The following is a 15579-nucleotide window of genomic DNA, read 5'->3' on the forward strand; positions in this document are numbered from 1 at the left end:
GACAGAAGAAAAATGTTAGCTGATGTCTACCCTCTTTAGGGAGAGCTACGCTATCTCTTGAATAATTGTCAAAAGTTAGCTTCATTTGTAAACTTAAGTTAATCATTGGCTGCCAAAACAAATAGCTAATCTCGAGAAAATACAACAAATATAAGGATGAGAATTTCAACCTCCAATCTCAAGAATCAATAATTTTTAGACAATTTTTAAAGCTTCAACAATGGCCCCGATATATGCATTGTGAGAAGCAAGTTTTTTCACACCCTATCTTCAAAAATATGAAAAACTAAGTGGAATCTCAAACAAATATGATAGTAAATAATGAATATTCTTTATTGAAAAAAGAGAATGGAACTTATAAAGCTGGACAAGTTTTCCATGTATGGTTTGGGTCTGGGCGGTGGAGTGAGTTCCATGCTGAAAAATATGGTTTTAGAAAGAGAGGAAATGTTACAATGCGAAAATGTTTACACAGGCGAGGCACTCTGCCTATAATAAACCCAACTGGTTTGGCATTGTGCTCTCTGCCTCTTCATTGGCTAATAATTCACAAACGCATAACTATTATCAGTGTACACCAAGAGACAAATTGACAACTTCTCAATGTTTTAAGACACAAGAATGTTACAGGGATGGCTTCCTACCCGTCTTCGTTTCGAATAATTATCGGACGACTGCAAATACAAACAAAAATAACTCACATTAGGATCACCATCATACTATTGCTCAATTCAAAAGTTCAAAGTTAATGTGTGTGGAAGTTTAAATACTATTTTGATCCCTTTTAGTTTTAGCTCATTTTGATTTATGTATTTTCAAAACTTTTGTTTATTTTAATTTTTTACTTTCAAAACATCTATTTTGGTTTTGTACCTTTATAAAGTGACCAACTTGATCTCTATTGATAAAATTTTAACACATTTTATACACAATTAAAACCTTTTAATAAATTTCATGGCTACATTTTGAAATGTATTGAGTGAAGTACCATGCTAAAATTTGGTTGAAAGAAAAGAGATGAAAAAGAATATTAATTGACCAAGATGGTCACTTTTTTAAAATACAAAGATCAAAATAAACGTTTTAAAAGTACAGAGATCAAAATGGAAAAAAAAAAACTTAAAATACAAAGACCAAAATAAACGTTTTGAAAATATAGAGATCAAAATAGAACAAAGCTGAAAATTCAGGTATCAAAATGGTATTTAAACTTATATATATACTTAAAACTATCAATCACACGTGGACTTGAATAGTAATTTGATTCGTGAAGTCCGACATGTGAACTATTAATATCAATCGGAGAGAATGATATTGTAAGAGTTTAAATACTAGATTCCCTAGTGAACCATTAATATCAATCGCGTAAGAGTTTAAATACTGAATTCCCTACTCTATTTCTATGATATTGTAAGAGTTTAAATACCGAATTCCCTACTCTATTTCTATGTTAAATTATCACCAAATCTAAAAACTTAATCAAATATATCATGGTCAGTATACTCTCGCTTTTTGTATACATTCTTAACTATACTATCACCTTTTGTTTAGACCTCTATACAAACGAAAAGGTTCTGCCTTACCTGTGAACTAACAAGAGGTGGAACCCTAATACGTTTTGAGCCATCTGCCAAGCGTTTGCAAGATAGTAGATTCTCCTCGTGTGCAACAGACCTATCAAGCTGAAATGGACAAGAGATACACATTAGCATCAGAATTCTAATCCTTTTTAGAGTCATCTACCATGTATGTGGAATCTGAATGTCCCACCACTCTTTCAGATAATCAAACCTCAAATTCAATAGGACATTAGAATCAACCGATTCGTGTACCTGACTCCGAATAGCTCCAACTAATAACTCCTCACAATCTGACGCGTGCACATTTCGTAAACCAGGGCACTGAAGTAACAATCTCTCTGGGAGCAGACACATATGCAGAGCATTATTAGGCACGGAAGTTGTCATCCAATATATAGATATTAGATATTATGGTTTCAGGGAGTTCATCAATTAGGAGGAAGGGCAAAAATATTTCACCTGGATGCAAATTTTTGCAAGAGTTGAGGTTGAGATCATCTAGTTGAGGGCAGTTGAGATATAGGGCCTGAATGTAAAGAACAGACTAAGAATGCAGAAATAATGGTGTAAAGCTTTGATTGATAAAGGCGAAAGAGTCTCACATCTAAACCGGAACAACCCCATAAACTGAGCTTTTTCAGGTGGTTGTGTTTGATAATCAGCTTCTGGTAAATGAGATGAAACTTAGAGTTGGGCGGTTTTGATATTTCATGATCACCACTTTCAGACGTAGAATCCTGAGAATTAGGATCACAAATAGTCATCCCACAATCCATGAGTTCAAGAAGTGGCAATTCAGCCGTTGCAAATTGTATGCCACCTGAAGAGCACGATGCAACTTTATCAGTAATCGGAAACCAAGAGCCAGCGAACTCAAAAGTTTTTACAAAGATGAAAGTACATAAAAAAAACATAAACAGAGATAAGTGATTACTTGAAGAGATATTAGGACAGAGGGCAAGGAGAAGTCTAGACAATGAATCTGGGAATACATTACAGATCATTCCAATGCCACTGTCACTGATGCTAGACCTGAAAACAAAATTAATGGTCGAATCAGGCAATTTTTTTTTTCTTTTGACTAATTACAAATTCAGAACAATTTCATACCAATAAGCTTCCTTTAGAGATTCAACATTCAAGTAAGCATTTAAAGCAAGAAATGATAAAATTTTCAGTAATTGACTGCAAGATCAGTTCTATAATTCTCTCAAAATGTGACCCTTAACATTGACTGCCTGCACCAGTATAGCCATTGCTAGATTAAGCTCAAGAATACAATGATGTGTGGCCTATCCATTAGTCAGAAACTATACAATTAGTTTATAAGTCACTAAATGCATACCCACTAAGATCAAGCAACTCCAAGTTTGGATAGCTTGAAGCAATAGCAGCAACAGATGCATCAGTGATGTCAGCTCCAAGAACAAGTGAAAGCATCCGCAAGCCACTGATCAATGAAGAGAGGGAAGAAACTTAGTCTATAGTAAATTTTTTTTAATTATTGATGAACACAAAGGATCTGCCCTGAATAATCAAGAAAGGATGAAAGTTTACTTGGCACAAACTCATTGTGAAGCCAAATTAGTAGCACAAACCTCAATTGTGCAGCTGTGAGTGCCAGTACAACAGCATGAGAGAGGCAGAAAGATGAGATGTGTATGTTTTGTAATCTAGGGCAGCCTCTTCCCATGCTGTCAACCATGGCAACAAGATCGGTGCTATCATTTTCTTGACGAGAAAACTCCAATGAAATCTCCTTCAAATTGGGGCAATTGAAAGCCTGTCAAAATAATACGTGAATGAGCATACTTCCTGTTATAACAGAAGTAGGTTGTAAGAGATAAGGAAAAGAGAGACAACCATCCTAGAAAGGGAGCAAAGATTAGAAAGCCATAGCGTGCCAAGACTTGATGAACAGAGGTAAAAACTCCCTAAACTAGAACAACCTTCCATCTTGAGGCTCTTAAGACAACGTTTATCAGCAACAAAACGACCAAGTTCATCACTGTATATTGGAAATAAAAAGAAATGGCCAAATATCAGTTATTGGATCAAATGTTTTTTACAAATGTTGGCCATCATCATTCATATCATCACACCACTGGTCCACTTTCACACAATCATATACCATCAAGGAAAAGCAAAAAACGAACAATGAAAATAAATTCAGTAGCAGTACTAGATGCAGTAAGACACAAAGATATAAATTACCCTGTGATACGATTTACTGATGATTGGGACTTAGTGATCTCCAGAGCTTCAAGATTAGGACATGAGAAGGCAATGCAGGCCAACATCATCGAATCCAAGTCACTGCAACAACAAAAAAACTTATATGTTAAAACAATCTGACCATCAAATTTCACTCCCTATTAGTATTCATTAAGATTGATCCCTAGAATTTTTAAGTGTACTTTAAAAAAAATAACTCTAAAAGTAAAACAAATACTTACGAGCAAGAAAGTCCGTAGTTGCAAGCTAAATTTGGGGGGAAATTAGTGAGCAAAAACAATAAAGTCAACATCCACCGTATGGTAGTGGATAAATTGTATTAGAATCTAAATCATCAACTAGAAATGCTATGACTTTCAAATATCATGGATCGAAGAATCAGGGATTCATTTCCCATATAGTTCTTCACATATCATTCCATCTGCCTATTTTTTGTCACATTTTGTTCAACAATTTCCGGATCCAGTTGATTTCTCTTAGTTCATTTAAACTTATCATCATATCAACACTTCATAAGTAGATCGTCAAATAAACTCATAGATCTAAGCCGTCCCATCGAAAACCCTAACCTTTCCAATCTAAGCGAGAGGGTCACAAGTCCAGGACACTTCTGCAGCAACGAACCAACAAATCCAACCTGAGCCCTAGAAGGAACCCTGAGAGTCAACACTTCCGCCGCCCTCCAAAGCTTCCTGGTAGTCTCTCTCCACCCCTTGCAAACCCTAGCCGCCGACAAAATCCCAGCCGGCGGCAGCCTCCGCAGCACCTCCCACAGACAACTCGCAGGCAAACATCCAGAGGAGTCAGGATCAATGTCGGGATAATCCAACACCAATCCAGACTCCTCAACGTCCTCAGCCTCGGAGTGGAAGCCGCTGCGAAGATCGTCGGCCTCATCGAAGGAGAGCGCGCGGCGGAGCTGGGAGTAGGGCTGACGTGGAGGAGGCAGAGATCGGGCGGCGGAGAGAGAAGAGGGCGGCTCAATGGTGGATCCGCGAGCGGAATTAGAGGAATCGGTGGGAGTAGAAGTGGCGGCCGCGGGAGTGAGATTGCAGACATGGCCCTTCTTTGGAAGACCGCACCGGCCACAGTTGTAACTCCCACGCTTCTTGCCCCGCTTGAGCTCGGAATTCGAGAACGACGAGGCGGTGGTGGCGCCACCGGGGGACGCGGCGGAGGGGTGGGGATGGTGGAAGCGTTCCATAGCGGCGGCGGAGAGAAGGGATTCGCAAGCGAGAGAGAGGGCTGAAGAGATAAAAGAGGGGAAAGAAAGAAAAAAAAAAGGAGGGTTTAGAAAGGCGCGGGAGAACGGGTAGGTTTCGCGCGCTGAGTTTAAAAGAAAATTTGGCGAAAATTTTATTTATATATTGAGCGTTACGTGCTTTTCCTGAAATTACTAAACTACCCTTTTCCGTTGATTTCGATGAGTTGGCGAGAGAGAGAGAAAAAAATAAATATCGTTATTTTTTTTTTTCCTATTCCCCAGAAATGTATCCGTTACTATTACTCCATCTAAGATTTGTAGTTTATGTAAACTATATATTTAATTTACAACAAATATTTACTAAAACATCTTAGTTTCCAAACATGATTATGATAATATGCTGTGGATTGATGCAAACAAAATAATAATAATAAATAAATAAAGTGTGTGGTATTAAGTTTCCATCAATATGTTGAGAGAGGTATAAAGCTATTTATGTAGATAGATATAAAAAAAAATTTACAAAAGATAAAAAAGGTATATCATTATTATATATATAATATTAATATAAATAAATTTTAAATTGTTTTTAAATAGTAAAAATTTTATTTGTTATGTTGAATGTTTATTATAATTTTTTCAAAAATATCCCTAGACTTTTCCAAAAAATTGAGACTAGAACATTTTTTTGTCCACGTGGACGTTTAAAATTTTGTTGACAACGAGAGAAAAAAAGGAGGAGTATAAGAAAAATAGGGATGGAGAGAATTAAATAATGTGTTGACCAATTGAATTATGTTTATATAGTAGCGAGAGAGATTTTCTTTAAATTTAATTTTCAATGAAATTTTATTGAAATCATTTTAAATGTTTAAAATAAGGGATATTACACTAAGTAATATTGTATTTATTATTAGCTAAAAAAAGTAAGTAGTTGGGGCATTAAAAAAGTGAGTAGCTAGGTATAAAAATTAAAAACCATAATCTTGTAGTAGTTGGAAGAATTAGGAAAATTATTTGAGCTCATTTATGTTTACTGAAGCATGTGAAGCATTTTATTTCATATAGACTATATACTATATTACCTCTCATGATTTTCTCCTAGGAAACTAAATATGATAAAGTATTTGTGTTGGATTTATTCTTCTCTTGATCTCTTATAGAATAATTTTTATGAACAAAGCAACAATTTGTGACTAAAGGTAGAAAAATTATTTTAGAAACTTTAATGTAAAACTAAATGAAAGTGATGTATAGGAGTTTTTGTTTTCATACATTCAAATTTGGTAGGATTGGTTTGGAACCGAAACTATACGAGATCACCAAATGATGAGTTTCACTGTTGTGACCACAAGACTCGTCTAAGATAGATTGTTATTTAATTGTTTTTAAATTTGAGTACGCCAGCAACATTCTCTTGTGCTGATGTGACATGATAATTTGATCGAACTTTAATTGAAAACGAAACTTTGTCTAGTCTTATAACATTCATATGTCGTACACTTGAGATTGAAGAAGGTAGAGATTAGTGATCATCGATGAACTAACACGACATTAGAATGAGAGAAATTCTCAACTATATGCAAATATTATACTTAGTTCACAACTTTCACATTATGCTTTTTAGCCCCTACACATTAAACTTTTCTATTGATTTTCTTTTGGTTTCTAACATTTCAAATATTATATGCTTTAATCTCTCACCTTTCAAATATTTTATGCCTTTTTTTTAGTTTTTTATTAGAAAATCATCTTAATCCTATTGTTAATTATTAATCATATCCAGAGATGACCTAAGTCACTACAACTAACTTCAAAAACTTGTTTATTTATGTGTCTATATATGGATATGAATTAGCTAAATGAACAAATATGTACAGTATGACAAAATGATGTGTTGAATTTATTTTTTATGGATAACTATGAAATGATTTAACTTCCAAAATATTATGGATCGACTTTTTTTTCCTATTTTAATTGAATAAATTCATATTTTAATTTGTGTTCTTATGTGAACCGTGTCTTTAATCTACGGGTCAATCTTAGTATAGAAATCTTACTCTTGACAAAAAAGGTGGGTTTAGGAGTGGATCTTACGAATAAAACAAAACAAGCCACTAATACACTATACTTAAAGGTATTTGCAAATTATTGGAATTGAATCAGATATCGATTTTATAACTCATTTAGGAGCTAAGTTGATTCCGTCGCGGTTAGATAGATTTATTAATAGTAATTTCAACACGTGAAAAGTTAGAAGAGTGTTTTTCTCATCAATCCTTTCATCTGTCATTCGATCTTCAATATTAACAATATTCCAATGAGCTTTAAGCTCGATTTTTTACCACTCTTCTATTATATCATTGTAACAAAGTTTGAAGCATGTTGTTGTGATCGATAACAAATTACATATTGGTTTCCTCTTTCACAATAATAACAAAAAAAGAAAATAAAATGTTTAGGAATAAAGTAACATGGTTTGGTTGGTTTGGTTGCTTGAAAATTCAGCAAAGGGCTCCCATCAAAATAGAGAATAATTTGGGTCAAAGACATGCCAGCGATTATGTCGCGGCTGGCTCAACGGCCATATTGAGGGGCAGTTTCGGTAATTCGTAGCCAAAACACGAAGGGCGTGTCAGCTCGCACGTGCCACTTTCTCTTCACTACATTTTTTTTTTTGTCAGAGGACCAAACACTTGTGAGGGCTCCCCCATCCCATCTTTACTCTTGTCTTTACATGCATGAAAATACACGATAAAATAATATTGACTTTGTTAATGGGGAGAAAAATGTTGGTATTGAATTTCTGTCGACATATCGATATTTTCATGTGACTATGGGTGCGACATCCATATATGAAGAGTATGTTGGAGGTAGATTTCAACATACACGTGACCAGAAATAATTGGACCTAGAATGTGACACATGGTTCACACACCTAATAGAAGATTATCTCAAGTACGCACATCTCGACTCAGCCACTTGCCTGAGCAAAACTCTTTCGGTGGCAGAGCCGAACAAGCATGTTTATAATCTCGTTCTCATATCATTGGTTGAACCAATTAGCTTACCTCAGTCTGCTCCCGTCTCCGACACACTCCACGATATCACGCCGCGTTTCACAGTAACCTTAAAGAGTCGTTGAGGCTTTGTCGGAAACGTTGTCGAGGTCTTTGCCTATAAATAGAACCATTCCGTCCCATTTTGAGGTACGCGAACAACCAAATTCTCTCTCGAGTTGATTTGGACATTTACTGACTTTAGCATTGAAGTGTTTACTCTGTTTTGCAGGTCTTCTACGCGGTACCAGGATCTCATAGTTCATCTCTGCCGATCCGACGTTCTCAAAATTGATCATTTTTGACATTTCCATATAATTGAAAAAAAAAGGGATAAAATATGAAAGTATCAACAAAATATTATTAGACATAAAATTTTGTAGAAATATTCATTTTTTTATTTTCATAACCTTTCTAGAAATATTCATCGACATCAATCTGTATTTCCATCGACATTTGAAACCTTGGAAACAAGTCATGTAGATAAATTGATTTTTTTTAATCATCGACATCTTATAGATTGAATCATGCTCAAATTGACTATATATACTTAGTTCCAATGTTGGACTCCATATATGAGGACAATTTTTGTTTGTACACCTAAGATTGACTTTTATTGAGTTTTACGAGATTTTGGACCCAATTCAATCCTCTCGATTGTAGATTCCTATCATCCAAATAACCCTAGTTAAGTTAGTAACACAATCCAAACTAACTCAAAAATTGGGTTGAGTTGATTTGCTTTGGTTCACTTTGATTTCAATCAAAATTCATGCCTCATGGATGTTAGGCAGACCTTAGCTTTCAAAATGCATTTGGGTTTGGCTGGGTTAGAAATAGAAATGAGTTTTAAGTGGGAATAAATCTTGGGTTAAGAGTAGATTTATAAAATTTATGATCATATATTATTGTAGGTTGGGTTGGCTCAAATTAGTAGACTCCAAGAACCAAACCATCTTAATCAGGTTTATAAAGAATGAACCGACTCTAACCCACATTCTATCAATTGAGTTGGGTTGCTCTACTCTGGTAGTGTGGGTTGTCGGTTTCTTTAGACATCCCTACGAGTAGAGTTGAGATCTCCAAGACTTTGGATTTTTCCTACCAGAATAACTTCAATGCAGTATGATATCATCTTGCTTTATCTCAAATAGGATGAATCATTGTCTCACAAACAAAAATAATAATAAAAATAATAATAATAATAAATAAACGACGGGTGTGGGTCGAATAATCAATAGGTTACATGGTGGGAAGGTTGAAACGGCAACGGGCCAAAACCTTACAGAGAGACTCAATTAGTGATAGGTCACCACTGAGCTTGAAAAAAAATTGAGTTTAAAGTGATCTGAACAAAGTACCAAACCCACGAGAAACTCGGGATGGCGACAAAACCGATGAAGGCCTCACCTTGGTTTGTTCCATTAATCCTCATTAGTTTGATAACCCGACACGTTTTGCATAACGAACTCACATACGGTTTGACAGACCTACGCGTTTCAAGTGACCGGACACTTGTACGACCATGTATGTATAATAACGAATTGTCCCTCCATAGAGGGAGATCACTACGAAGAGCACAGGAACGAGCAGACAAAGTACATGATTCTCACCCTACTAACTTCAAGCTTTCTCTAATCTACACATTAACTTATCCATTGGAGTCATGTGGCCTCAAAGCCACACCGATGACCAAAGAGGTTCTGATGACCTCCCCTATTGGAATCGTGCATTAACAACTACTACGACCTAATATCATTCATGTGAATTTATGTAGCTCCTCAACTTTTATCGTCTCAACTAGTTCGAGACATTGGTGCTCATAACCAAAATTGTGTGGATATAGATAGCTCTAGAAGTCATAAATCACTCACGATGATCAACAAGTCTTGGCTAGAACATCATATCTCGCTTAGAAACTTAATGACATCATATCTCGCAACCAAAGATTTTTAAGATTGATGTCAACAGAAATGTCAATGTCAATAGAAATAGAAATAACGATGAATATTTTTGAAAAAATTAATAAAGAAATATCCGAGTTAACAAATAAACATCTCACTCTTTTAAAGAAATTAAAATTCAATAAACATCTCACTCTTTTAAAGAAATTAAAATTCTTTTTATTAATATTATTTCTAACTTAGTGACATTTTGTTAAAATTTTGTTGATTCATTTCTTAGGTCGATGTATAGGACATGAAAATGTTGATCAAAATTTACCCTGATCGCGATGCAAACATGGGTTTCGGTCTCTTAATGGGCACATACATCCCTTTTATTGAAAGCCAATTAGGGTTGGTTTTAGAAAGAAAAGGAAAGACAATGATATATAGCTACAAGTAAAATTGGTAGGTTGAATCAATTAAAATTTTAAATTGTGTTGGAACCTGAATTACTAGTTTTTACTAGATAGCAGAGAAATTTTCAAACTAATAAAATGGTTCAACTTCTAGATGAACTGTAACAATTTAACAATAATGCCCCCAACAAAAGTAATAGAGATTGAAAAAGTAGCAGCAACAAAAATAGCAAGCAGCTAATTCTACTTGAACAATCTCTAAACTAGAAAACTGATACCTAGCTAGCTAATAACAGAGATCTGTTACACTTGGTTAAATATTGGTATGAACTACCACAATACAGAAAAAAGGAATTTGTTAATTTAATCCACAAAAACAAAAACAAAAACAAAAAATAAAAACAGAGGCGGAGATCAAAGAATGATCTAATCTGACCTGTGAAGCTCCTACTCCTCTTGTTTAATGTCGAGGCCCTTGAGTTTTGATTCGAGTTCGTCGTCGTGATCAGCATTCTCTTCACCATCGTCATCATAGTCTTCCCCATCTGGATCATTCTCATCCAAAGGCCCGAGCATATTAGGAGAATTCTTAAATATCTCCTTCAATTCATCAATCCCTTCTTCAGAGATATAATTGGCATTGATGTTTAGCAACTTAAATCCGGGCTTCTGCACTAATATTTGTGCTAAGAATCTCGCCCCTGCCCTTCGAATTGAGTTTGTGCCAACATCGACTTCGCTCAAATGACCATGTCCGTTCTGCAGTGCCTTGCCAATTAAAATCACACCATCATCCTTCAGTTCATTCTCAGCCAAAAATAACTTACTGAGGAATTGTTTTGTTGCTACACAGGCTGCAATTGAGGCAGCACCTTTTGCAGTTATATCGTTTCCAGCCATTTCAAGAACTTCGAGCGAAGCAGCAGAATCTTCAAGGGCATTAGCCAAAGCTTCTGCCCCCTCATCCTCCAAGTTCAAATAACTAAGATAAATTTCAGTGAGACTTGGAAAGGCAGATATAGATTTACTCAAAGCAATTCCAGCTTCCACCCCAAACATGTTGTCACGCAAATCAAGCTTCTTGAGACGGGTACACATCCCCACAGCTTCAGCTAGAGCCACACCTCCGTCCGAACCTACCCTTGTCGAGGAACAGCGGAAATCCTCCAACGCAGGAGAACCCTTGACAATTTCAGAAATTGCAACGGCACCTTCATCTCCTGTCATGTTATTATGAAACTGAAGGATACGAAGCTTTTCTGTCGACGGAATCAACTCACAAACTGCTCTAGCAGCTTCCTCCGAAATGCCATCATTCATCAAATAAAGCTCCTCTAAGTTTCTCAGTGATCTCAAAAGTGACCCAAATGCCCGGACACCCTTCTCACCCATGGCATTGTTCGAAAGGTTCAGGTACCTCAAGTCACAACCTTCTAATGCTGAAGAAAAAATATTCATGACTTCAAGAGCCTCCCCCTCTGACCTTCCAGCAATAAAGTCTGATAGGTCTACTTCTGTCAACTGATCTTTGATGGACAACAAGATCGGTTCAGCAACACGAGCTGCGTCTAAGCCAAAACTTCTATTGCTAAAGCAGATCTTAGTAAACAGGTTTTCCAGATCTTTGAGGGGTTCTAGAAGCTCCTTAGCCTCCTCTGCATCAATAAATGATCTTCGTCCTCCTGATATGTCAAAAACTGTTCCTGGAGTAATAGCCTTCTCAGATATTATTGCCTCTCCATCCTCCTTTACTCTTGGACCTCTTTTCAATATATCCAGCATAAGCCTACTAGATTCTTTGGCATAAATTTGAACTGCAGAGCTTCCATCACCATCTGGCTCCTTCTCAAAGTGTTGGTTAGCAGTTGCAAAAGCCATATCTTCTACTTTCTTGGCATCGTCTTCAGCATCTTCTTTACTTAACAAACCATACTTCCGGGAAAAAATGGAAGGTGTCGTAAGATTCTTGATGATTCGTTCTATGAGCATGAACCTAGTGCTCTGGCTAGGAGGCCATAATTTAATTGACATTACACGAGGTTGGAATGTCTGGGTTGCAGAATCCATTGCAGAGTATTCGAAGTTCGGACTTCTGAGGGAGAAAGAAAATTGGTCAGGTTTTATTGCCTGAGCATAGACGTCTGGTGAATTTTCAGGCAGATACCAAACCTCCATCTCAAATAATGTCCTTAAATTTAGAAGCAAAACTATGTAGCAAGATCCAGTCAGTCATCAGCTTATCTCATACTATAACGGCCAAATATATTAGAATGGTGAAATATCATTCACATCAAGTAATCTGCTAAATGAACTCTAAAAAATTAATTTTGGGGAAAATAACAAATGAGAGATGCATAAGCCATCATGCAATAGATATCATTTCACATGCAAATTATAAGAAAGATGCCATGATGAAGCTTAATTTGACTACAATACAATCAAGGTAGATAGAAAGGATATAGATACTACACAAATGGCATTATAAAAACCGCAGTTGGTAATCATTGTTAACAGCTGATACCTGATATCAATGTCAAACTTTTAGGAGCTATAGACTTACGATTTATAATTGCTATTACTTATGGAACTGGTAAAATGGTAAGGCATCACTAGCCTTCATCTTTCTTTAGTCATCTCAGAGTATCCTAAATCAGATGTTTATTTACATGATGACAGGATTCTGCATGTAATCGGCTGCCAGCTCAACAAACAAATATTAACTAAAAATAAATTCAGCAATAATCAAAGATCATATGCTAAAAAATCACAAAAACTTGGTTAGGATGTCCAAGAGGATGAAAATAAACGTCTAGCGGGAAAAAATTCCTGGAGTAGGAGCCCAATGCATATCAGCAGTACCATTAAATGCATATTCTTAAAAGTTAGAACTAAACCAAGTGATACAAATACAATAGAGGATACTACTAAACTGCATACTTTTCTTGTGTAAATTTATTTCAAAGCAATCAGACAAAAGGCCACAACTACAAGCAGCAAAACAACCAACCCTCAAAAGGAAGCCCATTAAATCACTGCCAATAAATTCGAAAGCGCAAATCACATAAATTAAATAAAGATACAAGGGATGGGTGGACCGTGGAAGTTCAAAGCCATTCAAGAACTAGCACCAAGAATCCCTTTAACTATTATAAGTCGGGTTCGCACTAATATGACCATTCCCAACTACCGTTAAGTTTCCTCAACTTTCTAAGCAATGAAACGAACCGCAGAAAAAATAGAAGAAACAAGAAAAGGGGGAAATTAAGAGGATTCACAATCCTACAAAGCACCTTAATTTGCAAAAAAAAAAAAAATGAGCGACTAACAAATCAAACTTTAACAAGAACCCTTCGGGAGCACAGATTGCACATACTAAGATCTTAAATAACACAAAATTCGGCGTGGGTTACGTCAAATTATCAAAGATGTATAGATACAAAACCGCAGGAGAAAGAAAAATTAGAGATAAATAGAGAAAGTTGGGAAGAAGGAAGGTTAAATCCAATACCTGGGAAGGGAGGAGCGCGAAAATGGTCAGAAACGGAACCCTAGAAGGAGAAAAACGTAGGGAAAATGAATTTGGTGACGAAAATTTGCTGGAAAGTTGGGATTAATGGAAGAAATTGAGGGGTTTAGAGTGTAATCATATGTAAAAATTGGTGACAGAGAAGAGCGTGTGGGGAATTGGAGGGAAATGATGGAAACTCCAATCGAAACCAAACACTTTAAAAATCAGAGCGAAGCGTCTCCTTTACGGTTTTTTTTTTTTTTGTTCCTTTGCTTTTTATGAAATTACCAAAAAGTCCTCCAAGCTTTTTTTTTTTTTTTGAGAAATCCTCCCAGCTTTAATCATGTTTATTTAATGTTCTCATTCATGATTCCATTCGGTAACTAATTCTATTTTTGTTTAAATTGGGTAGAAATTTTAGTAATAACAAAATCTACTTGATTATTTATTATTCTCGTTTCGATTTTTTTTTTCAAAATATAAATAAGAGTATTATTTTATACTTATAAAATGCATAAAATATTACAAGGTATATATATAATTGATGTTGAGTTTTTTTTTAAGTAATTTTTATGTAAAATATTACTTTTTTAATTTAAAAAATTAGAAAACTAAAAATAAAAAATGAAGAACGTACCAAAAACAAGAAATAGTTATCATATTTATCAAAAAAGAGGAAACAAGAAACAAGAAACATGAATACTAGACGAGTCCTTATTTTTCAAATTCTATCTCTAAATTTGAAAGGAAAAAAAATTTAATCTTATTTTCGTCCCTGTGATATTTGAGTTTTACCCGCCTTTATTTAAGAGGAATACCATTGATTATTAACTCAGTTGAAATTACTATGACAAGTTATGACATGGGTGTGCTAAAACACTATGAGAATAATAAAACTAAACAGATTCATTCCTTTCCTTGATCGTCTTGTTCTTTAGAATGGTTAAAATGGTTTGATGACTCAAATCATCAATTTTAGTCTCTAAACTTTCAAAAATTGATCCGTTGAAGTCATATGGGTAATATTTTGTCAACAAGTTAACAAATCGGTGATGTGGGCTTTTATGTTAAACTTATGAGGCACCAACATGGCGTTTTTTTTAACCTTTTAAAAATGTCAATTTCATCTCTTCAATGCAATGGATTTTTTTTTCATATTAAGATTTTTTTATATAACTGGTGTGCTACCACATGCGTTGCACGGAGTATTTTTAACTTAATTAATTTTATAAAAATAATATCACTAATAGTAAAAAACAATAATAAACAAAGAAAAAAAATAAAATGTGTATCTATACCAACTTCATAAATAAATAAGCATATATATATACACGTTGTTTTCTACTGAGGATTTGGCTAAATATTTTGTGTGTTTTTAATTTCAAGTTTTCTATGAATTTTAAAGTTATCACTTAGTTTTCATATCAAGTCTCAATCCTTTCACCATATCTCCTCTTTTAAGATTAGTATCTTATTATTGCAAGATAAACATACCTAGCTTCCAAACAAATTGTAACATCTGAAATCTATAATTCATAATATAGATTGACTCATGTATCATATTCATAATATATCAAACTTCATAAAATTGTAAAACGGTAACGTTGCAAACTTGGTATTCGAGGTATATAGATTTGACACATGCATCCTTTGCAACTTGATGAATATGCCACCAACATCTTGAGATGTTT

At 35.1% G+C, this 15579-nt stretch overlaps 2 protein-coding genes across 3 annotated transcripts; both read right to left on the reverse strand.

Annotated features, from left to right (window-relative positions):
- Nucleotides 1-309: 309 nt before the first annotated feature.
- FBL17 (RNI-like superfamily protein) lies at nt 310-5133 on the reverse strand. The gene is made up of 11 exons (XM_022300122.2): nt 4385-5133; nt 3795-3896; nt 3444-3588; nt 3179-3363; nt 2926-3030; nt 2515-2612; nt 2183-2400; nt 2040-2106; nt 1833-1918; nt 1584-1682; nt 310-674 (listed from the first exon to the last, which is right to left on the reverse strand). The coding sequence occupies exons 1-11, from the start codon at nt 5017-5019 to the stop codon at nt 609-611; spliced, it is 1806 nt and encodes a 601-aa protein (XP_022155814.1). The 5' UTR covers nt 5020-5133; the 3' UTR covers nt 310-608.
- Nucleotides 5134-10548: 5415 nt separating this feature from the next.
- LOC111022864 (RAN GTPase-activating protein 1) lies at nt 10549-14114 on the reverse strand. 2 transcript variants are annotated; one of them, XM_088118125.1, is made up of 3 exons: nt 13889-14114; nt 12941-13074; nt 10549-12472 (listed from the first exon to the last, which is right to left on the reverse strand). In XM_088118125.1, exons 2-3 carry the CDS (start codon nt 12985-12987, stop codon nt 10828-10830), a joined length of 1692 nt encoding a protein of 563 aa, XP_087974251.1. In that variant the 5' UTR covers nt 12988-13074; nt 13889-14114; the 3' UTR covers nt 10549-10827. The 2 variants fall into 2 exon arrangements, with proteins under 2 accessions (XP_087974251.1, XP_087974252.1); XM_088118126.1 differs by lacking the exon at nt 12941-13074.
- Nucleotides 14115-15579: the final 1465 nt, after the last annotated feature.

This window comes from Momordica charantia (genome assembly GCF_013281855.1).
Source record: "Momordica charantia cultivar OHB3-1 chromosome 9 unlocalized genomic scaffold, Mcharantia_2.0 BLBB01000009.1, whole genome shotgun sequence".
Taxonomy (NCBI): Eukaryota; Viridiplantae; Streptophyta; class Magnoliopsida; order Cucurbitales; family Cucurbitaceae; genus Momordica; species Momordica charantia.

What these genes read in the sequence shown, in the direction of transcription:
- FBL17 (XM_022300122.2), bottom strand. Translation starts at nt 5,019, where the DNA reads ATGGAACGCTTCCACCATCCCCACCCCTCCGCCGCGTCCCCCGGTGGC. An exon ending in CTGTCCTAATATCTCTTCAA is followed by an intron (nt 2,401 to 2,514) that starts GTAATCACTTAT and finishes CGTGCTCTTCAG; the next exon opens with GTGGCATACAATTTGCAACG. An exon ending in GGGGTTGTTCCGGTTTAGAT is followed by an intron (nt 2,107 to 2,182) that starts GTGAGACTCTTT and finishes CTTTACATTCAG; the next exon opens with GCCCTATATCTCAACTGCCC.
- LOC111022864 (XM_088118125.1), bottom strand. Translation starts at nt 12,987, where the DNA reads ATGCCTTACCATTTTACCAGTTCCATAAGTAATAGCAATTATAAATC. An exon ending in AGTAATAGCAATTATAAATC is followed by an intron (nt 12,473 to 12,940) that starts GTAAGTCTATAG and finishes TTTCTCCCTCAG; the next exon opens with AAGTCCGAACTTCGAATACT.